The sequence below is a fragment of the Argiope bruennichi genome, chromosome 1 (genome assembly GCF_947563725.1).
Source record: "Argiope bruennichi chromosome 1, qqArgBrue1.1, whole genome shotgun sequence".
Classification (NCBI taxonomy): Eukaryota; Metazoa; Arthropoda; class Arachnida; order Araneae; family Araneidae; genus Argiope; species Argiope bruennichi.
In genome coordinates, this window is record NC_079151.1 from 113,237,839 (window position 1) to 113,263,616 (window position 25,778).

The window sequence follows — 25,778 nt, forward strand, 5'->3', positions numbered from 1 at the left end:
TGTTCTTAAAGCAAGTTAAACATATAAAATTCATTAATTAATGAATTATTAATGAAATAAATTATTAATCAAATCAAAGAATTATTAAATGAAATTATTAATCATTATTAAATGAAAATATCTTTATTGACACTACTATAAATTAATTAAATATTTTAATATATATATATATATCTTCATAAAATGAGAAACTGTTAATATATGAAATATTTAATGTGTTTATTTTTTTATTGGAAATATAAAAGCAATAAATATTTGTTTCAAAAAATACAGGTCTTTTAAGAATTTAATGTTTGAAATGTTTGCAATAGATTTAATGTTATAAATGATTTAACTTGCAATCTTGATGTAAAGGTAATATTTATTAGTTTTACCTATATCTATGTTTTTTTCAGGAAAATATAACACAGCTGTTGACAGAAATTTTATTCAATATCAATAAAAACATGTAGGATATTTTATGCTTTAAATTAGTTATTTAATCATATATTTTAATGATAAATTGTTTGCATTATTCATCATCAAAACATACAATATTTTTACATTTACACAAATACACATTATTTTAAATGATAGCATATATACATAGATTGATAAACAAATACTATATACAAGTGAAGCAATATTACAATATTAAAAAAAAAAAAAAAAAACAATCCTTTCTCTTATCATGCAGAATATAAATATTAAAAAAAAACCTAATTAAATACCAAAGAGAAATGCAAATGATTAAAACAATGCAAATTACAGATTGTAGAGAAAAAATACAGAAAAAAAAAGATTATAAGTAATTAAACTTATTCAACACAAGAAGTTGAAGGAACAGAATTTTACTGCCTAGTGATGAATCATTTCCTGCTCTCTTTCATCAAATCCAAACACTATAGTACTTTTGTAACACCATAGTATTTATCCATTCATGAATTTTTCAAAAAAATTAAATTGACAGAAGAAGCTAATATAAGTATTGTCTTCCGAGTGATTTAATATGAGAGATTATCACTGAACTTCGTTTTCTTTTAAATCCTGCACAGTTTTTTGTATATCCATCATAATAAGATCTCTGCACTTCTCTATTGTCCCTGGTAAACACCAACCATCTTTTTCATGACAAAATTCTTCTTGCCCGTCATTCTGATGGATGAGTTTTTGAACAGGTTCCAAATGTATGTCACAGAGCTGATAAAAACATTGCCGAGCAGTAGGCAGTTGACCAGGTATATATTCACATGTTAATAATCTAGTTTCCATGTCCTTATCATCCATAATATCATCATCTTTGCATGTAGGCAACAAATCTAAAGTTTTAATGGTAGCCACACGTGTGTGATTGAGTGCATTCTTATTAGGCAAACTGTAATATGATGAGCGTGGTCTGTAGCCTTTTTCATTAATAGGGATGCTTGGATTTATGCGCAAATCCAATACCTGTAACAATTTCGAAGCAGGATCTTTCCGTGGATCATAGCCAAATCTAACCCAAAGTGTCCTCCATGGTCCATTTGTAAAATAATAAGCAGAGCAAGGAAGTGGATATTTTAATCTACTTTTTTCACATTTCAATCGAAGCTGAAGGGCATTTTTACTCCATACTGGTCTTTCTTGAAATAATACATCCACTTTCTTTTTCACCTCAACATCTAGAGGATAAGTTTTTAATTGAGTTACAGCTTCTGGCTTAGGTTTATCCAACACCTTCCTTTCTTCAAACGTTGCAAATACTGCATGACCGGCTCTTCTTTTCCTTCCTCTTCCTATTATGTTTGGAGGTAAATGTCGATTTGCTTCTTGAACCTTTGCCTTGGTTTGGGTTTCTGAATATGTAGACTGAGGAAAATCAAATCGAGAAAAAAGAATAGGAGGTACGAAAAGTTCCATTTCTTCTTCCAGCCATGATGCTGGATGCAAAGTAGTTGGCACCAGTTTAGGCAGCAAAGATTTGTATTTCTTTTCATCTTTATCAAAAGTCACAGGAAGAATCTGAAAATCTGCCAACGATTTGAATTTGTAAGTGGTAGATGCAACACCTAGAAATTCTATTTTATATTGAACTTCAGGTTCAAGTGGTAATTCGCCCGTTTTTGATTTTCGCTTGGTTCTTTTAGTTACTCTCATTACAATATTAGTGGTATTAAATCGATCACCATGAACACATTTACAAAATGGATCACTCGGTCGAAATTTCAACTCTAAGCGTTTAGATGGATTTTTAAATGCTTTGAACATTTGTTGCTTCCCTCCTAAAGTTCTGGACATTTCATCAACATTCAAAACAGTTCCCGGATAATCCACGGCAATAAGAGGTTTCGGATTATATTGTATATCCATTATAGAATATACGATTATATGTTGCTTACAGTATATAAGTACGTCAATATGTGAAAAACAATCACGCTAATAAGAACGTAGTGTTTATATTATTCGGTCTTGCAGTTGCTATCGACAGAATACACTTTGATTCCCCAAATGATATTGATGGGCGTGGACAGGGAAAAGAAGGCGGGGATTCTTTCTACTTTATGGTAACCTTCATTCCTGTAGTAAAGTTTCAGTTCATTTTTATTTTTCGCCAGCTTTTTTTCTTTCAAATGGTCTTCTCGCATTCCATCTTCACTTTTCTTTTTTTTCTTTGACATTGGACGAAAACAGTTTTAAGAATTATATATATCTTTTTACCCATAGAGTTGAAGGATAACTTTTTTTCCATAAAATTATTTATTAATTTTATACTAAAAGCACTAACGGTCTGAACAGCCAGCTGATTCGTCAGAAATACTACTAACATTCATATAAATTGTTTAGATATAACTTCATGTTCTGAATTCCGCCAGGCTGTTAGGGATTAATGACATGTTATTTTGGCTTACTTAAGCTTTATTTATTGGGTACACGAATATTAAATACGATGTACATGAATATTTTTTAATCAAATAATCCCATAACACTATAGAAACATTAAAAACATAAATATACTGTTTGTCTATTTTCTAAATTTTACGACATTGTAAATACACTTTTATATTTGTCTTGTAAACTACACCGATCTACCTTCTTCTTGGGCTTTCAAAAACGGAAGAAAATAAGGGTATTAAAAATTTTAAGGAACAATAAGTACGGTTTGAATTTCAATTTAGAAATGTAATTTAATGTTGAAAATTAAATAAAAAATATTTTTTCAAAAAAATTGCAAAAATACAGTAAAAATTCTTTTGTCAATTAAATTGGAATCATTAAAAAAATTAAATTATGAAAGAATGGAAAATTTATTTTTTTTGTGCAACAATATTTTCGGAAAAAGACGATAAAATTTCTCCTAATTTTAAATAAATTAAAATTCTAATTAATATTTCAAAAATATTAATAAGAAAAATATTAACATTTTTTTTTTTTTGAAATCTTAACTAAAATTTTTATTAACTGAAAATGAAGATGAATTTTGATATTTTTCTGCGATAAATTCCGAAATTATTAATCCATAAAAATAAGTTTTATACAGTTTGAAAAAATGTTTACATTGTCTTGTTACGGATATCAATTTAATAGTCGTGCGAATTTCCCTTGAATTTAATTTTATTTATTTATAATTTCTAACTATAGATCACATTTTTGACCTGAAATCCAAATTGTTTTCATTGTTTCGGTAAATATTTAATCAGGGGATTTTTTCTATTATTGAAAACTGAAGAAGAAAGATTCTGCTTAATATTTACATAGTTTACAAGACGAATAAAAAAGAAAAACGGCAAATTTAATTTAAACCAAGTTCACATAAACAGTATGCATTTGGTGAAATCGTCTTTAAATCTCTGATTCCGAACAATGGAATCTAGGGAAAGGAGAACAGAAATGGTTATTGGAAATCATATTTTTATTCCATTTTCTTCATTATTATATTCATTACTATTAAATTTTTAGAATTCATTTTAAATGTTCTTTATTAAAACCATAGCCAAGCACTGGCGTACTCCCTCTTCTGAACTTTAAAAAGGGTTCAATTATCTTGTTATTTCACTACATTGCGAAATCAATTAATCCGTATATTTTTAAATATCTATCCAACTAATCTTTTTACTTGAAATAAATATTTATTAAATAATTATTGTCAAACTCTAGTCCGAGACATCGTACTTTCATCATTTTTTTTTAGTTTGATTCATTTATCTTTATTTTATTTCAAAGTTTTTAAATTTCATTAAAAAAATGACAAGCACAAAATATGTACTAAATATCGGATTAAATATAAATCCAATAATTAAGAAAATGAAAATTATTGCTGTAAAACATGCTTAAAGAAACTTGTAAAAAATATTAAAAAAAAACTGAGGGAAAAAAAAAGAAACTAAAATTGGAAATTGCTGAAAAGCTTGTATTCTTTTTAATTTTAATGTAGTATAAAAATGCGTTTGTATCATTACATCATCCGAAATTATTGACGTACAATATAAAATTTTCAATTATTTTTTATTCACAAAAAAAAAAAAAAAAAAAAAAAGATATGATAGTTTTGTTCCTAATGATCGCCTTCTATTTAAGAAATAACTACGTGCTAAATTTGGTGATCTATATTAACGTTTTTAGAGCGTTTTGCTGAAATTTTCTTCCTTCTTGTTGCATCACACATATTACATTTACAAACAGTATGCCATCCTGTAAACACTATGTGATACTACAAGTTTTCTTATTTCATTTTTCAGTGGCTGCTACGAAATAATCATTCTGTACATATCACTTCCCAACTGAAGAAGGTAAATTAAATTCAATACAAAAGTTTTCTGTTTAGATTTGGCGAGTTTTCAGTTTCATTTATAAGTTAATTATACTAGTTATTCACATTCAAGAACATTTACTAAATAATTAAACTTTTTAAATAAAGCTTTTCAGTAGATCGTACGAAAACGAAAAATTTTGTTTCAAAATATAATTAACTTACTTTATCCATAGAATGTAAAGATGTTAAACTGCGTATTAAATTATTTTATTTTATTATGCTTTTGTCTAATAATATGAATGAATTTTAAAAGTTAAATAATTGAATAACATATACATATTATTAAGAGCAATATTATTGCAAAAATGCTTCTGCAGATACTATATATATATAATATCTAACTGTCTACATTATAAAAACATTTTTCTAATCATTCGAACTCCGATTTAACTTGAGTTACATTTTCCCGCGGTGATCAAAACGCGGTATCAACAGAATCCTTTATGAACCTATATAAATTCAGAATATTTCCTGACTCTCTCCTGCTCCCTGCTTTGTGCCTTCCCAAACAGCATACTCCGCTGTACTGATCAAAGATTCAGTAAAGAACTCTTGATGATAGATAAAAATTAAATTCTTTCCTTAAAATAAAAAAAATATAAAAATTGTTTAAGGAACTTCAAGCCGGTTTCTTCGAAGAATGTTTTACATATTTATGTCCCTTTTATATATTTGTCAGAATAAAACAATAGTAAGCGAAAATGTGCTCGCTTCATACGTGTACACAATATGGCTAGTTGTTTGTGTTGTTGAGATTCTTTCCTATAAGCACATTGTGCGGTATCTCCAGAGCATTATCAGGTATTCTAATGCCGTACGACATAGTAAAAATTTTGTAAAGCGCCTTATGTGTAGTGCAATGAAAAGAAAGAAAACGCATTTATACTTTTCTTTTTAACCTATTGAATAAAAAAAAAAACTTGGTACAAATTACAATTTTCATATTAAAACTACAATACTACACAATATTTATTTGGTTAATGACCGTTTGAGGTTATGACATTCGTAAAACCCGAAAAGAAAGACCAACCTTTTGACAGATTTCATCCAAAATTTGATACTCCTTTTCGATTCCGGATGTAAAACTAAATGTCAAATTTCATCCGACTAGCTCATTAGGATTTTCATTCTCAATTCTTATGTTTACAGTCATACGTACTGAGAGGGTAGATTTTGCATTGCCGAATTTCATCCAAAATTTTAGAGAAATCTAAAATTTCTATATAAAGACCATATAATGAATGCAATTCTTCGGGTCTATGTCATATATGAACTGTCATGTTTTCAATCAGAAAGACATTAATCCAAAAATATCTTCCTAGATTAAGAAAATCAAAATTTCGCTCCTTATCAAAATTTTGAGATCGGGTTTTTGGATGATCACAATATGCTCTCTTTCGCATATGAAAAAGTAATTCTCATTAATTATTGATCAGTTTTTTTACAATAAATAATAATTAAAATAATTGTTTTCATTGCAGTTCCCCATTATTTTTCTTTCCTCCTTAGACAAGTTTAGAAGCACACGCTCAAATTTATTTAGAATAAAAATTTACATATTTAATCCAGCTTTCGTAAGATGGACGACTGATTTTTGTTCACCAGTATTGAAGAACAAACAGAAATAAAAGCTGTCAGTAATTTTGCGATATAGTTTCCAATTGCGACAGGTTTCATGATTTAAGAAACGGTACTTTTAATTCGTATTCTTAAAATTTTCCAATTGTATTTTGAGCCCAAAAAATAAATAAAGTTAACAATTATACTAAACCTAATGCAAGTTATAATCATTAATTTTTTAAGATAAAAATAATATATAAATGTTGCGATATTTAAATAAAATTCTTTAGCAGAAAAAAAATGATGACATTTATGTATTACAGTAATAATTTTAAATTCTACAATCTTTATGGTAATCCGAATGTAGAATAGTCAATAAATTCATTTATGTAGTTAATTGGACAGCTCCTTTTTCTGATTTCAGCAGTGCAAACCACTCGTAAACCAAACGCTGCATTAGAAATTTTTTCTACATATTTTTGAAAAAAATAGTTGTATTTCAAATTTCTCTTCTTATAATGTTGAATAAGATGAGCTTTTTCCTACCCCCATTTTTTTTCTTTTCAGAATAAGGTTTCGAATGAAGCTTCCAGTAGTTTCACTGCTACTGGAAGCTACGAGAAGAAATTTGTTATCCGAAAATGAGAAAATAGTGCTTACACGCCACATTTTACAAATAAGCCTTAACATCACATTTCCTAGCCAATGAACGATATGACTTGGGTTTCTGTCCCACCTCAAGATACGCCCTTTCTCGCCATAACTGGAATATTGCTAAACATTCTGTTAATAACATTATGGACAGTCTTCATTGCTATGCTATATGGAACGAATCCATAATTAAAGAATTCGAAAGATTAGTTTTGTTTTTTATTCATACGTTCTTCTTTATCAACAAAAATATTTTGTTCGTTCTGTAAACTACAGAAAATTTTAACTAATTTTAAAGTTTCTTCAGAAAGTTTCAACATATTTTTAAAAAATAAAACGAATAAAACTAGTATTATTAAATTAAAATTTACCATTTATATATAAGAGTACATGATAAAGCAAACATATGCGTAGAAAAATATGGACCAGCTTATGCATTAATAATATTTTAAAGCGAATACTGCACATCTGCCTTAAAAAAAAGAGAGAAAAAGCATTCCTGCAATTGTTTATGTTGGAAACATTTTGAATAGATATCATTCTTTACTCTGGAAAAATATCTTATTTGTAATTTAAAACATATTATTCCTTCAGATTTGTGTTTTTGACTTGCCAATCGCCAATATTTTTTACTACCGTAGATCTGTAGATCCGTTACCTTTTACTTTATATTGTCCAATCCTCTTTCAAAGAGCTGGTGGTGTGTTCATCTCCTCTCTCTGTGATCGACCAATCAACTTTCCAGATGTTCCTATGGGCTAAATCTCGAGTAGGTTCTGAGAGCATGTAAAGATAAAAGTGATGCAATCATTGGATTAGTTTGGAAGTGAAACCTATGATGGTATTTTTAAATTAATTGTTTATTTGTTTGAATTGTTTCAAGCTATTACATGAATGCTCAGACGAAAGTGCAATCACCAATCAATTTATTTGCTCATATTAAATTTGAGCATCTATTGGCTGGCATAAGCGGTGGAGTAACTTCGACATTAGTTCTTCACCCTCTTGATTTATTGAAAATCAGATTTGCAGGTGCGTAACAATTAAAAATTAAATTATTTTCAAAAGTAATTAACCGATTATGCGAAGTATCTAAAATAAAACTTTTTAAATGGTAATAAACTGTAATCTTATGAAACGTATTATTTGCACATATTTTATTGCTTTTCCAAAATTGCACTGACGTTATTTTATTCATTTCTCGGAACATTTTCTTAACATGATTGCTTCTTTTACTTCGCCATCTATATTATATTATATTTGTTTTCTCTTACATATTATGAATAAATTCATAATTTTCATAAATAGTATAATTTTTAACATACCTTTTATTTTATGTAGACATATTTCTGCTTTGAAGTCATCCACATTTAAAACACGAAAATTAATTATGAAAATGTAAAAGCATTTTAATGAGCATTCCAACATTTTGTATTGTATTTCTGATATTAATTGGCAAAGTATTTCAAGCATTTTTTTTTCTTTTATTTATCATGAAACTTTTTCTTCAGTAAATTAAATGCAATCGAAATAATATATATAGAGAGTATAAATATATATTGAATGTATTCTAAGTAATAAATTTTAGTATTTGGATATTCATGCTTGTATTTAAAGATCATATCCTTTATTTAGTTTCTAATTGCTAAAAAAAGTTATATTTCCCCGAAGCTGTTTTTATTTTGCATCAAGTAATTCTGTCTTATTATAATGATTCAACATAAATTTATTTTTCAAATGTTATATAACCATGTATAATTTTGTATTATGTAAGATCAGGGGCAAACTAAGCTCTGCAGGGTAAATAGGCAATTTAAATTTCAATGCCTTTCTTTCTTCTCTCAAAGAAAGATATTATTTTATTAATTTAAATTTAATAGTTATATAAGAATATAATAATTATGTTTTAGGTAGCAAATATTATGATGTCCTGAAATTACAAAATATTTGATTGTGGGTCACCTTCAAAAAGATTGATTTCGTAATCAAGTATATAAGCTTAAATTTAAAAATAATTTTAAACAAGATAGTTAAGAAAAAAAAGTCATAAAACTTATTTAAAAGTAGAAAAAGTTAATTTTTTTATGATTATTAAAAATGAAATCATAATAGGAATACACAAATTAAGGGAATTTATTAGTAAATTCACTTTAAACTTCTTTTACTTTTAAATATTCATGTTCCTGCTTATTATTTCTTATTTATTGGATGAAATAGTTTTAATTTTTATAGTAAAATTATTAACAAAATTTCGGTTGTAAAAATTAACATACTATAGAATTTAATCCAATTATGAACCTGCTGTGAAGTAATCAGTAGTTTTTATGGTACTTATATGTTAACTGCATGTTTTTGGCAAATGTTGTCAAATGTTATGTCTTTGGCTTTTTTATTTTTTTGCAATTAATTGCTGGCTGGAGGTTGATATGCAAGCCCAATTTTATTTCTTCATTATTATTTATTATTATTATTATTAATGCAATACATTAACTTATTAATGCTTAATATCCTATTTACAGGACACTTATGAAATCATCTCTTTCCTCCTTTTTTTTTGGCGCAGTTTAGCCAAAACATGGCTCTTGCGCCAATAAAATTCAACATATCAACTTTTTTTTTGTTTAGTTTAAAAAAATTCAATATGTATTCCCATTCTTTGAAACAATTTTTAACTATCATCTACCAACCATTAACTAGATTTTGAAATCAATCTTTATCATTTGAGCATTTTTTTTTTATTTTTTTTTGAAAAAAACAGAAGGATTTTGAAAGTAATTATTGTTTTTATATATTTTATTATATTTTAAAAATCTTTAAATATATATCAATAGAAATAGTTTTTAAATGGTTTTTTTGTTAATTTTCTATTTTTTAATTATTTTTTTTTATTATTATTAAACATAAACAGATAAATGAATATTTTCTATCGCAATCTCTAAATTTACTTCAACAGTTTTTCCTTCACTGTTTTCTCTAGTATGGTTGTTTTTTATTATAATCGAATCTCTGTTTTAAAATAAAGGAATTAAGTTGACTGTAATGTAATTTTTTTAAGTCAATGATGGACAGCTCTTGACAAGACCACATTACCATGGGTTGGGTAATGCTGTTTCTACCATTATAAAAGAAGAAGGCATTCAAGGATTGTATCGAGGAGTGACTCCAAATTGCTGGGGTGCTGGAGCATCATGGGGCTTTTACTTCCTGTTGTAAGTTGCAATTCAACATATTGGATGCTTGTTCTAATTATTAAAAAAAAAATGTAAATTGTATTAGCAGATTTTAAATAAAAATCTGCTAAATCTTATTGGTAGTTTTGGTGCCACATCTTAGCAATGTATATTGCCATTATTGGAATAATAATATCGAACCTTAGCAATGACTGGACCCTACTTACAAAAGAATACTGAAAAAAACATTGATTTCTACTAATTTTAAAAACAAATGCATGTCTGTCTTCTACAGAGTAGATTATTGAACGTAGAACTGTCGGATTTTACCGATATTAACTTTAATATATCAGAATATGTATCTAGAAGCAATTTAAAATTTTAGTTGATTAAAAATATAAAATTTGATAATTTCAAAAAATGTTATAGCACAAACTTGACTTTCTACCATTACTTAAAATTAATAAAAATATTTTTATATAATATAAATATTTAAAAAAAATTATATTTTATTGATACCAATTACATTGTGCAATTTTTTTCCAGAATTTTAAAAACCATTTTTTAAGGATATTTTTATGCTATATTTGCAATAATAATTTTTGTTGTTATGGAATTATAAATGTTTTCATTGTTTCTGCAAATATTTATTCTTTCTTTGTTGAAAGTTAAGAAATGAAGATTCTATTCATTTCTTCACATTCTTTGGTAATGTTGTTATAAATTTTTCATTTCTATTTTTATTTAATTAAATTAGTTTGTGTAATAAAGTAATAACAACTTTATAAGTTAATAGACAATATATCTGATATGCAGATTATAGTTAACATCATAGCTCTTGAAAAGAATCCAAACAAATCCACTTAACTTGCTGTTGGATGTGTACATATAATACTAGTAAAATTTACTGTATTATTTTATTGTTGATATCAAGTGTACATTTTATTTAAAAAATAAGAAAGTGTAATGTGTGTGTCGTTAGATGATATGTATCGTTACATTTGTATGGAATTATGATGCCATTTTATTTGGATTCATTTAAAAAAATGATAGATTTAATCTAAGACTGTTAAAATGACACTTATTAAATTTCAGTCAATTCAATGTTTAAAAATGCTTTTGAGGGAACTGTTAATACTAAGTTATGCATGGGAAATTAAAATTAAATACAACAAATATTTCGCCTTGAATAACTAGATTCAAAATGCAGCTAGTAATTATTATGAAATAAAATTGGTAGAGAGACCTCAGGCAAAATGGCCAAATCTTAATGATAATTCACGAGATGATTATACCAACATTTAAACTTACTGATCATTTGGGCCCGTTAATAGAATTATTGAATTGTATCAGTTAAATATTAAGTTATTAAACAATAGTAATTTTATTACTGATAAGAATTGATTTTGTTATTGTGTTAACAAAATATAAAGCTGTTAATTATTATCTGTAAAAAATAGTTATTTATGTTTAATAGTGGCTTCAAGGTTTTTTTAGCAATTTTCAGATTATGCCCAATATATTGTGCATAATGGAACCATCTTTACAATATATTTTAGTTCCTTTGCAATAGAATCTGGGGGTGCTTATAAGAGGCAGTACCAAAGAATAAAAATGAATTTGATTATTTCCCTTAATTTTTCTTTGTAATTTAAATATTTAATACTTAATTTTTGAATATAAAATAATAATTTAATTTGTATGTAATTATGTATTTATTAATATTGCTTCTGCATTAACTATATGTTATTGATGAACATTATTTTTGAAAAAGTCTATTAGTATGTATTAGATATCAGTGCTCATTTTCTCCTTCTTCACCTCCTTCATCCTAACGTAGAATCTGCCATTATGTAAGCTGCGCATTGGCCAGATGCTAATATGGTCACATGTATGCTATAAGATTGAAGATCCTAGCAATGCTGTTGTTGTTCCTTCGTGTTCTTAGTTAATCATTTTTCTGTAATGACTGAGGGCAGTGTGTGTGTGTTGTTGTATAAAAAAAATGCTTTTTATATTTTGCAATATTTTTTGCGAAAATCATCTACAGACTTGTGCACAATAACATAAGTTAACCTTCCTTTATCCATAATCAAATTTAATTTTAATCCAGATAACTCATTACCCTCAAATATGGTCAAAAGCATCTTCTTTTTCCATTTTTCCTGCCATTGTCTTGTCTTTTCAGCACTACATCTTCAATTTAAGAAAGACAAACCTTTATGGGGAATTTTTGATTATGCCTGTCACTTCAACAAAACATCTGTAGGTCTCTGCTGTTTCTAAGCATTAGTTTCCATGCAATATCCATTTTGGGGTTTTTGCTCTTGGGATTTCTCAATGCACATGTACCACATTTCTCGCTACTAATCATTCAAAATTGCACTTCTTATTGAATCTGTTGAGTGCATATATTTTTCTTGACCACTCCGCAGTATGACTTCATTTCATAGTGAGTAAGTTCTGCTATAAAGGCAGTTAGTTCTCTGGCAAAGTCGTATTTCAATTATGTTTTTAACATACCATGGAAATGAAAACTTACTTAATTTTCTTTTAAAAAAAAGAAAGAAAGAAGGAAGGAACAATTGGTTTTCTTAAAAAATCAAGTGTTTTGAAAACAGCTTTTGTCAAAGAAGACCATATTCTCAGGATTATATTAAACAACAATTTTTCATTGAAAAAAGTCATTGAAAAAGCTGACTGAAAAGACAAAAAAAAAAAAAAAAAAAAAAAAAGGAAATGAGGATATCGAAATTTGACAATATTGGGGAAGTTTTAGTACAATGGCTATTACCATGTTACAGTGTAATACATACCAACTTCTGTTGTGGTTTTCAAAGGACCCCCCCCCCCCCCCGAAAATAGCTGAGGAGTTGAGCGTTAAAGATTTCATTGCAGCAGTGGTCGAATGAAACATTTTAAAGACGGATAGTTTCTTTCTTTTAAAATGATTTGTGAACCATAAGCTGCTTTAATTTTGATCCTACAGAAGACTAGGAGAACAGTGTCCTCAAGGGCATTTTATCTAGATGTGATGCTTCAAATGTCTTTAATCTTGATGAAACTGGTTCCTTTTACCATCTTTTTTCTGATAAAACTCTATCATTTAAGGGTGAAAAGTGCACTTCTGGAGAAGCAAGCACACAATGCCTGTAACTTCACCCTTCCAGTTGTATATGAAGTAAATTTAAATGCATGGATGACTACCATAATTTGGGAACAACATATTTGCAAACTGGATTCTCAATTTTAATGTCAGACAAGAAATGCTACCATAAGATTATCATAAAAAATGATAAGGCAATTATGGTATAATTTTCAGACAAAAGGTACAATTATCATAAGAAATAACTGTACTGCTCACAATCAATCCAAAAATGAAAAAGCAATCAAAATTGTTTTCCTTCCACCAAATGTAATTGCATTTCTTCAGCCTCTTGTTCAAGGGATAATTTGTGAATTTAAATGAAAGTACAAGAAAAAAAAAAAAAAAGTGATTGTAAAGGATCTGATAAAAGCATGGGATAAGAGCGAAGAGTTGAAAGTTTTGGTTTTAGACATGCTCACAAAAATTGAGGCTGTGTTTCATCACAAACATTTTGAATTGTTTCCAACATGCAGGTTTCATAGCAAATACAGAATGAAAAGAAATCCTCAGCGAAGACCAAAAATATATTGCTCCTTGATTTCCGACTTAACAAGGTTTTACTGCTTTACTTTATTGAAACTGTCGTTCTTTCTTTCTTTTTTCAAAACATTTGTTTCATATAGAATGCATTATCATTTGAGGTTTTATATTTAGAAATACAACTTAAGTAATTGATTCATTTTAAATTTTAGGAGGGGGGGGTGTCAATAGTGGAATTAGACAATAATCTACCAATTTTAATGATAATTCTTCAGATCTTAATGATACTGTCTTAACGAGCTAATTTAATAAAGTCAATATTCAAGCTAGGCAGCAAAAAGGAAAAGCTCCTAAATTTTCAAATTGAAAATAGTCTCGGATGTTTTTTAATTATTAGGTATAATAAATTGTAGAATTTTAAAGCTTTTTCAGATTTATTTTCTATCTAATACTGATAGATGTGATCATGATGTATTATCATATTATCAGTACGGAATCTTATTACTTTAATATAATATGATTGATTAATATTTATATGATAAATAATATTTTTTTTTCTAAAAACTCATAAAACACATAAAGTAATATATTTTAATACATTTCAGCTACAATGCCATCAAAACATGGATGGTGGAACATGGTAACCAAAAAACATTGGGACCTGGAAGTCATATGCTTGCTGCAGCTGAAGCAGGTTGATATTATAACATTTGCTTTTATTGTATAAATCTTCCTATTAATTTATGTACAGTGGTAATCTGTATATTTTTATTCTTAGGAATCATAACTTTGTTTATAACAAATCCAATATGGGTTGTGAAAACACGAATGTGCTTACAATATTCTACAGCCACAGATTTGCCTCCTTCAAAGCATTATACTGGAATGCTTGATGCTCTAGTCAAAGTTTATCGACATGAAGGCATTCCAGGAATGTATAAGGTATGAATTTGATTACTAATAAAAACTAGTTGACACTTTTGAATGACAGTCTGACCTTGTTCCATGGACAAGAAATGCTAAAATTTAATATCTTTTAAAATGAATTCTAATTACTAAAGTTTTCAAAAATTTTAATTTGAAAATATAATGGGAAAGTAAATATAAAATAAAATACAAAGCTATTGTCTAGTATAATTTTGAAATTGACATGTAATTTCACCTTATTTACCTGAGCAAACTATTTAGATAATTACCAATATATATAAATTATTTGATTTCTGTTGTTATAATTATGAAATAAACAATATATATTTTTTATTTGAAAGAATGAAACATTTTAATGAAAACCTAGACATTATTTATGTAAATTAATAAAAATGTTTTCTCTTCAAAATATTCTTGTAATATTCACTGGCATAACCTATATTAGGGTATGGTTCGAGAACTACACATCATGTGACTAATTATTTGGATTTATAAATGTTAATTAAAAATATTTTGTAATTCTTTTTAGGGACTTGTGCCTGGTATGTTTGGAGTATCTCATGGTGCCTTGCAGTTTATGGCCTATGAAGAAATGAAAAAATGCTATATAAGTTACTATCAATTACCTGTGGATGATAAATTGGTAAATTATGTTGAAACTGCTTTATTATAGCAATTTCTAACATATATACTAATAATATACTAATTTAATAATAACAATTTATATATGAGCCCTTATAAAAGTAATAAGTTAAATTCCAATGTTATTAGTTTTTAACTACTGATTTTTCTCTTAAATAAAAGCTAGAATTTGCCTAGAAAATAATAGTTTTCAAAACTTTATTTCATTTAAACAACCAAAGATTCTTTTCAGGGTACCTTGCAGTATTTATCATTTGCCGCAATGTCAAAATTGTTTGCTGCTAGTGTGACATATCCTTATCAGGTAATACGAGCCCGTCTGCAAGATCAATATAAAGAATATTCCGGTGTGTTGGAAGTTGTTAGAAGAACCTGGAGGTATAGTATATTTCTATTTCCCCTTCCCCTCCCCCCAATATATTTGTTTTGTAATTTTCAAAACCAAGATATTGTAGCTTTTTATTGAGAAACATTTTTCATCGATGATTATTTGATGGGAGAAAAGATCTAAGGTACATTTAAGAAATTTAAAAATGTTTATTAGCATAGGATATTTTAATGTAATCATAATTTTTTAACAAATCATAGAACAAATACAGCAAACTATATTAATACTGTAGCACATGCTAAATTATTTATATTCAAATTTTTATATGATTCTGGCAGTATAAAAACAATTTGTAAGATATACTGAAAGAAGTAATGGAAATAAAAGTTAGCTTCATAATGCAGTTTTCTTCTCTCTTAATTAGGAATTCTATTTTTATTATTATTATTATTAATTTCTTTGAAATACATGGAATTGCCAATAATATTTCACAAGATCAAAATGTTTTATTGCATACCTGCAGAAAGCAATTTCCTACTGTTGATACCTTTTGGAAGGTAATTGACTTTTAATTCTCCTTTCTGAGGTGTCCAAAGATGACTTTAGAACAAAATTATTGAATAAATTTATTTTTTCTTGTCAGATAAGTTTTTCCCTAGAGGATTCCATTTTGTTGTAATAATGATAAAAAAACATAATACCCAATAGTTAGTTTCATAATAATTAGAGGTAGGAACTTTTCCAGTTGGTAAATTGCTTCAAATGACACTTATATTTATTAATTATATTCATTTATTATTTTTGAATTAATAAATATATTTATGAAAAAATGTAAAGTCCAAATTTTTATGCAGATCTTCACTCCCATTGGTGGTAGATAATAAACTATTTTTGTGTCACAAACATTTTAAATTAGACATTTCCACCCATTTGTAACCAAAACTGATCCAGTTTTGAAGCTTCAAATTTCTTTAATTATTCAGTTTCTTATCTCTAGAAAATGGCATTCATTCTTGATAGATCTTTTTCGAGGCATCTATTGAAAAGTCTAAAATAGATATTCAAAGCTCCATCACTTACTTATTTTTAATTAAGAAAACAGAAAAGTGAAATTAAAAAAAAAGAGAGAGAGAGAGAAAGAAAAGAAAAAGTGAAGAAAAAATTATTAGTTTTGAATAATAGGACTGCGGGATAGTATTAAAATTTTGACTTCCAGTTTTTTTAAATCAATTCATTGTCTCAAATACTGCATTATTCTTCGTCATTTAGAATAGTAATTCAATTAGAAGTATATGCCTATCTCTGATAGATTAAAACTTAGTTATTGGACCATTCGAGTTGACACCTTCTATATAAATTGAAAACCTGATCTTGTCTAATCATCATTATATTTCAATTACTAAATCAGTATGATTATTAGAAAAAAAAATTTCAAAAAGATTATTTATTCTTCATCAAATTATTACTTCCTGAGATAAATAAAAGATTATTTCAGTATTGTTCTTTTAAAAAAAAATGTTGCCTTTTCTGTAATGAAATATTTTCTTTTCTCGCTTTTATTATCTATTATTAACTCCTGTCCTCAGGAACATATGATTTAACAGTAAGAAAGATGATATTATAATTCAGTATATTATTTAATATTCAATATATAATTATTTAATATCAATGAAAATAGAATGCTTATTACATTCTGTTGTTATGTGACAAAACATTGAGAAATTATTTTGTAGACTTTAACAAAAATGAGATACTTTGGTTTCTTTTGTTTTTTAGTTATAGAAAACAGTACTGCCCCCTTTCCCCCCCCCTTCTTTTTCTTACTTTAAACTTTCACCGCTATTCATCTCTTTTCTACTATTCCATAATTTTATGCTGATAAAAAAAAATCTAGTATCAGATTTATTACCATGTATGAAAGTTTGTAGTAATTGTTCCATTTTGTTAATGATGATCAAACTGCACATCCTTATTCTAAAAATGCCTGTCGTTTTTTCCCCTTGATTTTTAATAACCAATGAAGAGTTTTCTTGTAACATATATGAAGTTACATTAGTTTAAAAAATGCTTTGTATCATTCTCTTGTTCCTGAATTATAATTTCTTGTGATTGCTTTGAGATATGTTATGAAGCTGTTTAAGTTATATAAATCTTTTTTAATGCATATCCTGTTATTGAAAAGATTTGCAGTTTCTTAAATTTAAAACCATCTATAAGCATTTATAAAGCTTTAAAGCTACTTATGCAGTTTACTGGAAAAAAAAGTTGCAATTTCTTATGTAGCCTTTTGATGAAAACTAACAAAAAGGATCCCCCCTCCTATTAAAGCTTATTTTAGAATCTGGCATTAGCAATTTCGCTGTCAAACTTGTCGTAATTTAATTATACCAAAAGTCTTGGAGAATAACTTCATATTACAAAAGCAAGTTTATGCGTCTCTTCCTAATCATTTCATTTATTTTAGATTTAATATGCTATTCTATTGTATTATCTTTTAAAATGCAAATTTGTGCTTAAAACTGAGAAAATCCCTTTAAAATTCAAGACATCATGCAACGTAGGAAAAATATTAAAATTAATATTGCAAAGAATTTTATGTCATGTCTTACAAAAAAAAAAAAAAAAAAAAAAACTTTTGGTTAACTTTAACTTTCTGCAGTTAAGTTCATATATATTAAAAAATAACTTTTTTATAATGTAATATAACCTTATAATAAATTTATATATAAAGTGTTATATTATTGCTAAATTATGAATTAGCTATGCTCTGAAATTTTAAAATCTTTTTGCCTTGGGATATCTTTTTTACATCTAGCCAATGCATTTATTTCAGTGAACTCTTTAATCTTATGAGATCGGTACTGTGTCTTTATCCATAGGTATGAAGGCATGCGGGGCTTTTACAAGGGTTTGCCTGCGTACTTCCTCCACGTAACACCAAATATTTGTATTGTCTTCCTCATATATGAGAAATTAACCCACATATATGAACCTGAACCGATCTTCCCAGAAGAAGATGTTCTATGACATTAATTTTTTCATAGGACTTTGTAAATTTATTTGTAGAATATGTACTATATTATCTACATTCTTCACCACTTTGGTGAATATCATGTGATACAATTATCTTTCAAGATTTGATGCATATAACATTCTAAGAACTATTGATCAACCTAAACAGTGTCCAACAATCACACCACCCTAATGATGCAATTTTTTTATGTATAATTATTGAACTATTTTATATCTTGTGATATTATTTTCTATAAAACCAATTTCCATATCTTTATATCTAATTTACTATTTTTAAGTAAATAAAATTCAATCAGCAGTATTAAACAAAACTATAAAAAATGTGAATTGTAATGAACAAGATTTTAATTATAAACTCTGATTTCAAAAGAACAATATAGCATTGGGATAATTTTGGTAAAAATCGGTATAAGGTAAAAAAAAAAAAAAATTCCAGCACACTGAGCATCTAAAAAAATACTATGAAAAACTTTTGATATTGATATTTTACATTGAAAACATAATTTTTGTATTTATGAAATAAAATATATTTTATCCCAAGCACATGTTGTCAAAAATTTATTTATGATATTTTATAAATAATAAACTGACAAAAGAGTTTCTCCCTTTCATATTTTGTACTTAATCAAAATCTCCCTGTATTGTGTATGTATTTTTAAATTTTGCAAAGACATACTGCATTAATGATGTTTCTAAACAAAATATTTGCCTTCTTATGTTCAAATTTGTAAAAGCATATTTTTGAAACTATTCTATAACCATAATAACTGATAAATTAAAATTTAATACCATTATTTCTATTTTCTTTAATTATATTGGTAGGAATTTATGAATTCTTAATTAATATTGTTAAAGTTTCTAATTATATATAATTTCATTATTAGAATTTTTTTCAATATAAATTATTAAAAATATTTCATTCAGGCATAAAATAAGTTATAAAAGAGTGTATTTAATTTTTAATAACACCAGCTAGCTCTATTACCATATTATAAAATGACTTCATTTGAATATTTTTTAATTATTTTTACATTAAATAATTCAATGCACAATATGAAGATGAAATTAAATTAGATAACATAATGATAGCTAAGACCTTCAATAATGATTAACTAACATCTTGAAGTACAAGGTTTTCTACTTCACTCAGATAATTCAAACATGATATTCGGATATGTTAATTCAGAAAAGTAACTTTTATAATTAACTTCATCTTCCATTATGAAATTAACAAAATTGAAAAATTTAAAGATATAAATTTTTTTAGTTCATTTTGAATTCCCCTTCACATTATCTTTAAAAAAAATCTGAAATATAAAATTTCTTTACCTGTAATTAAATTTATAGCCTTAGAACTTTTCTTATTTGCAGTTTGCATGTTATGCATATAGTTCTTTTTAGATCAACATTAGTCCTAAATTTTTAAATGATGCATAATTACGTAACAGAAGAAAGGATCTTTCTTGATCCTTGGAACTTCTTTGCATTTGAATTTCGTAGTTGTTTCTCATAAGATAAATATGAATTTATTACAATGGGAAAATAAATTTAACATATAACTATTTTAGATTCATAATATTTAATAGCATGTATTAACATTTATAAAATGATGTGCATTTTGAATCAATATCTATGCAAAATTATATAGGTTAAGATAAAAGATTTAAATAGCTTTTTCAATGATGTTTTGCACTAAGGTTTACTGAAGTTCTTTTTAAGGCAGTATTTAAAAGTTTTCTTTTCTTTATTTCACCTATTGTAAAAGGATAATTCTTTCAAAACGTTTTATTTTTCTTATCGTAAGAAAAAGCCAAATTAAAGCACCAATTAAATCTCAAACTGTGTTTATTGATATGCATTAATATTTTATTTTATATTGTGTCATATACTGCTTCTGTATGAATGGAAGTCGTATTCCAGTACTGATTGTCTTGTTTTATTTTTGATAAGTTTTCTTTTTTTCCTGCACAATATAATCATTCCCATGTTATTTTAAAGTGAAAGTATATTTTGTTTGCAAAACTTCAATACATAATAAAAACAGGGAAAATTTGGTCTGCTTCTTATTTATTTCATATCACATTTTATGTATTCAAATAATTAAAACTGATTCATAAAATCTTGTATAGTGAAAGTTAAAAAAAATATATAATGATTAAATGGTAAGATATATTTATTTGTACACAGTTTTTAATATCATGATTGAAGTATAATCAAGTGGCAAATTAATATAGTGACTTCTGTAAGTTTGTATTTAAAATTTTGGTTATAAAAAAAATTCTTTAGAAATATTTTTTCTAATAAGTTAGTTGTAATTATAAATCTGAGGTAAAGGCCCAAAAATATTTTCAGAGATCTTTTGCCTCTTAAATAAATTTGAGAATTTACTGATTGATAGATAATAACCAAATGGTAACAAAATGCTGTAATATTTTCCAATACTCATTTAAGACATAATTATATAGGAAATATTTCATAAACTGTCTGTTTTAAGAAGCTATGCCTATTGCTTTAAATGATTTTTATTCCACATAGAGGTGGTACTCAATGATTAAGAATACTTCTTTTTTGCAATTCTTTGTTAGGCTACCCATTATGCAAGTTCATCTCGCCTCTATTTTAGTGAAATCAAAGCTCCTAGAGCATATATGAAAGTTTAGGTGATTTCCATATCTAAAGTGATAATGTGCTGTAGTATAAGGCAAATTCTTCATGAATATCCCAAGACTTTTACATTTATTTTTTTCATTAAAAAATTGATTTTTAGTATCAGTATATTATGAAATAAAAATCAATTTAAGAAATGTATTTTTCTATGAAGTTAGCTTTTTATTAGTATGCAATATGTTCTATTTTCATTTGTGTATTTATAATATTGCATCTAATATGCAAGTATTATGAATATACTTTACAAACAGTCATTTAATTTTTTTATGCATGTTGAATAACTGATAATTTTTAAATATACACATTATATGATTACTGAAGTACAATATTCCCTTTAGGTATGAAGGCATTAAAGGTTACTACAAGGGAATTGTACCCAATATGCTGAGAGTAGTTCCTGCCACTGCTATAACATTTGTTGTTTATGAAACAACTTCACATTTTCTTCTGCACAGAAAGGCATAAAATAATTTTATTCAAACATTAATTCAATTGATTTTTGTTAATTATGTATTTAATTCATCATAAAAGAATGCAGGAGATTAAAGCACCAATATGTTCATTAATTTTCAATGGAAAATAAAGAAGAGTTTTCTGTATGTATTTTTACATTATGTTGAATTCATCTCCCCTTTTCATATAAAATTAATTGCATCTAATGGCAATTGTTTTAAAAATATATAATACAACTTTTAATTGTCAGGTATAAAACAATTAAAATCTTTTCAATAATATTGGGTGATTATATTTTAAGTGTATAGAGTTAAATTACAAAGGAAGTATTGAGATGCCATTAAATATATAGAATATAGTGAATCTAAGTTGAGAAATCACATTTTTACATCGTAAGCATAAGAGCATAAAAAAGGGCATGACATTTTTTACTAAAATTAAATAGGCATTTTAGCATTGGAATGTTTTTAGTGCAGTTACATTTATTTATTCAACATTTTCATTCCTCCTCTCCTATTTCACAAAAAGAAAAAGTGAAATTCTGTATCATCCAAATTTTTGACAATTGTAATATATATCTATTATGGTGATTTAAACAATTTATATAACTTGGAAATGTTCATGATTTAATTGATATAAAAGACTATATAATATTGCAAGATGTACAGATCAATATTGACAAACAGCATTTTAATAGTCAGTGCTACAGTGTTATTTTCAGAAAGAACTTGCTACTACAAGTACAAAGAAAACATTTGGTAAATTAAATTATGAAATTTTAAAAAGTATAATTATAAAAAAATAAGCTGTGAATTGTTAAGTCAATAAGTGAAAATGAAAGTTAAACACTATAAATAAAATGTAACAGCTCAGAATTTATTTAAAGTTACCTTCTAAATTTTAGTCTGTCCTAAACATTAATTAGTTCATTTATTTAGTTTTTAAGCCTATTTTATAATCTAAAATCATTCTTTTGCACAACTCTTATCCCAGGTGGCAAAAAAATGAATTATTATTAATTTCTCTTAGTAAATCGATCCTTTCTGGTCTAAACAATTTGTTTTGCATTTGGTCCTGTTCTTTCTTTACAATGAAACTCTAAAACATACTTTAACTATGATTTCTTTGTTTAAAAATGTTTAATTCGCAGTTATTCTCTCAATTGTAGATAAGTGAATTCCATTAATAATATGAAAAAATTATATGTTTACATGAAAATGCTTTCGATTAATTTTCATTTGCATTAGGATACCTACACATCCAAATATGACTCAATAATTGATTTCAGTGCTTGCAAGTTTGTTAGTTTACTTTTCACAAAAAAATTGTTAGATATTTTTTTAATGTCAACACTTTTTCATTTACAGTTGAAATTTAAATGAAGAGTTTACTCTACAAGTGTATATTTGATGAATGGAGAATATTTAATGCAAAATTTGTAATATATCAAAATATATAATTTTATAAACACACAGAATCTTTTTTTCCCCTTTAATACATATAAACAAGAAAAATATAATCAAACAATATTTGTTTTTGATAAAAATGCACACATTTCTTCATATTAAATTGATACAGTTAGTCTCAACATGCAAGAGCATTGATGATAACCTTAAAGAGAAAAACTATTAAAAATCATTCCTTGTACTACCTCAGATACTTTTAATCTTGTATTGTTTATCTAAATTTTATTCCAGTAAAAATAGATTTTATTCATTATCATGATTTAAAGAAAATTATGAACATGCTTATTTTTTATTATAATTTAATAATTATAAGTTTAATAATTTTATATGCTGTACATTAAAAATAACATACATTTAATACCAGACAAACGAGAATTACTTTATGCTGCTTGAAATGCAAAAAATTATTATTATGGCTTCTGTTTTATGCACTAATATCAATATTTTATTTCATCATCAATCCCTTTTAGAAATGCTTATAGACAGAATCATGCTTAATTGAGAACTTTTTATCAGTCTGCCATATGACTAATTCTCTACAATCTAAATCAGTTCTAAGAACAAATTTTAGTTTAAGTAAATGTTGGAATTCTACAAAATACTGCGATTGTAACATGGTAGAAAATTACACATCCAGTTTCCTATTACACAACTTCTAATGATTAAATATAAATAGAATACTTCTGCATGAAATATAATAAAGTACATAACAGTATTGTTATCAGCAGTCCCCTATGATTCAGTTGGTAAAACTTATATTTGGCAATAGTAGTCTAATCTAAGAACTAGAATTTTATTTCAAAAATTTATTTATATTCTAGACAAATTTAGATCCATTTATAAAATTCTGAATAATTTTTCTAGAATATCTCTTAATTGTACAAATATTGAATCCCATAAGTTGCAGGAAGTTCTCTTATGTCAACAATTGTTTCAAGCTAACAAATCTAGTTTATAACTAAGTTGTGCCCTATGATTCCTTGCATTTTTAATATAACAGTAAAATGTTGGACTTTTATCCAATAAAGAAATTATTGGAAACAATCTAAATTTTTATGTAAATTGATAATATTGATTTAAAAAAAATTACAGACGTTAATAAGGAGTAAATTCTTATAAATTGTAAGTTTCCGTATGAAACACTCCCCAAATTCTACAGATAAGATAATACACTCCATAACTGAAATAAATTTGATTTAGGATAATTAATTACAAAGAACAATATTCCAATAATCATCCTTATATAATCCATATATAATTAAAAATTATGTAAATAAAATACAAAACTTTTTATCAAGCTTGGCATTGCTGATAGCTTAATTTGCCCATTAAAACTGCAGCAGCTTTTGAAATATTTTTAAATTTTATTTTTTGCTCTTACTCCTATTTGGTCATTTTCCAACATTGATATACAATGATAAAATAGAAAATACAGAAAAATGGAGCTGCATATCGTTTAATGATTTCACTTTATTTTGTTACCAGCCGTTCATCATAGAATAAGTCGATACTTTTTAAAAATACAATGTTGCAATTAAAAACTTAGGGATACACTTGGAGATAGTATTCTATTGAGAAGTATATTTACAGCACTGTCCGTTTCTGAATTCATGATCCACCTCTCTGCTTAGCACAGAATTTAAATTCCGAATAAATTATTTTTAAGCCAGCAACAGTGGTCTTCCCCAAACTTTCGCACATACTCTCTAATAAAGATGTGAATAAAAGTGTCTTCAAAGAACGCTTTGCATGGTATAGAGGTACAAAATCATGAAATATTATCTTTGGCATGAATTTATCATTGATGAATCTATCATGTGAATCTTTGGTGATTAGTCTCTGATTACTGTTAAAGTACCGGAAAATTGAATTTATATTTTAGACACGTTTTTCCAAACCGATTGAAACAAAAATTTGATACATAACTATACTTGTAGTCACAAAATCCCATATCAAATCTAGTATATTTAAGTCACTGCATTTTTGAACTATAGCGTTTACATATTTCTGAAAGAACAGATTGACATACAGTCAATCTGTAGTTGGATTTGGCTCAAAATTTGATTGGTATTCATAGTATAGATAAATCTGTGTACTGAATTTTATCTGTCTAGATCTCTTCATTTTGTAGTTATCATATTAACTTTTATTTAAACAGATAGACAGACTTCTCCTGAAGAGATATGGTACAGAATTTAATGTAAAGACTATGTAACAAATTTCATCCTTCAAAGCGTTTTTGAGTCATACTTGTCACAAACATTTTTTGAAGATGTATTTTTCAAATTAGAAAGGTATAAATGTAGAGATTCGTAAAAATCTCAAGTTTGAATTTTTTGACAATTACAGTGTTATTTCTATACTTCGTGTGTGGGAAAACTGTAAAAAAATAAAGACATATATAAAAATATTTTAAAACATAATGCATATTATGTAAATTCGAAATCCTTATGAAAAACAATAATTCAATAAAGTTCTAATATAA

At 26.4% G+C, this 25,778-nt stretch overlaps 2 protein-coding genes across 3 annotated transcripts; one reads left to right on the plus strand and one right to left on the minus strand.

Moving 5' to 3' along the window:
- Positions 1-509: 509 nt before the first annotated feature.
- Positions 510-2,431, minus strand: LOC129957000 (general transcription factor 3C polypeptide 5-like). The gene has a single exon (XM_056069138.1). The coding sequence runs from the start codon at positions 2,326-2,328 to the stop codon at positions 1,000-1,002; it is 1,329 nt and encodes a 442-aa protein (XP_055925113.1). The 5' UTR covers positions 2,329-2,431; the 3' UTR covers positions 510-999.
- Positions 2,432-7,697: 5,266 nt separating this feature from the next.
- Positions 7,698-21,977, plus strand: LOC129957076 (mitochondrial folate transporter/carrier-like). Of its 2 annotated transcripts, none has more exons than XM_056069254.1 (7): positions 7,698-8,011; positions 10,035-10,188; positions 14,383-14,471; positions 14,556-14,719; positions 15,234-15,347; positions 15,579-15,724; positions 18,554-19,476. In XM_056069254.1, the coding sequence occupies exons 1-7, from the start codon at positions 7,870-7,872 to the stop codon at positions 18,699-18,701; spliced, it is 957 nt and encodes a 318-aa protein (XP_055925229.1). In that variant the 5' UTR covers positions 7,698-7,869; the 3' UTR covers positions 18,702-19,476. The 2 variants fall into 2 exon arrangements, with proteins under 2 accessions (XP_055925229.1, XP_055925312.1); XM_056069337.1 differs by lacking the exon at positions 18,554-19,476 and adding an exon at positions 21,713-21,977 and having other exon boundaries at positions 7,700-8,011.
- The last annotated feature ends 3,801 nt before the right edge of the window (positions 21,978-25,778 follow it).

Bases quoted from the DNA above. Each gene is read 5' to 3' on its own strand.
- LOC129957000 (XM_056069138.1), bottom strand. From the start codon at position 2,328: ATGGATATACAATATAATCCGAAACCTCTTATTGCCGTGGATTATCCG.
- LOC129957076 (XM_056069254.1), top strand. From the start codon at position 7,870: ATGAATGCTCAGACGAAAGTGCAATCACCAATCAATTTATTTGCTCAT. The intron at 14,472-14,555 runs GTTGATATTATA...TTTTATTCTTAG, and splicing joins GCTTGCTGCAGCTGAAGCAG to GAATCATAACTTTGTTTATA. The intron at 15,348-15,578 runs GTAAATTATGTT...GATTCTTTTCAG, and splicing joins TACCTGTGGATGATAAATTG to GGTACCTTGCAGTATTTATC.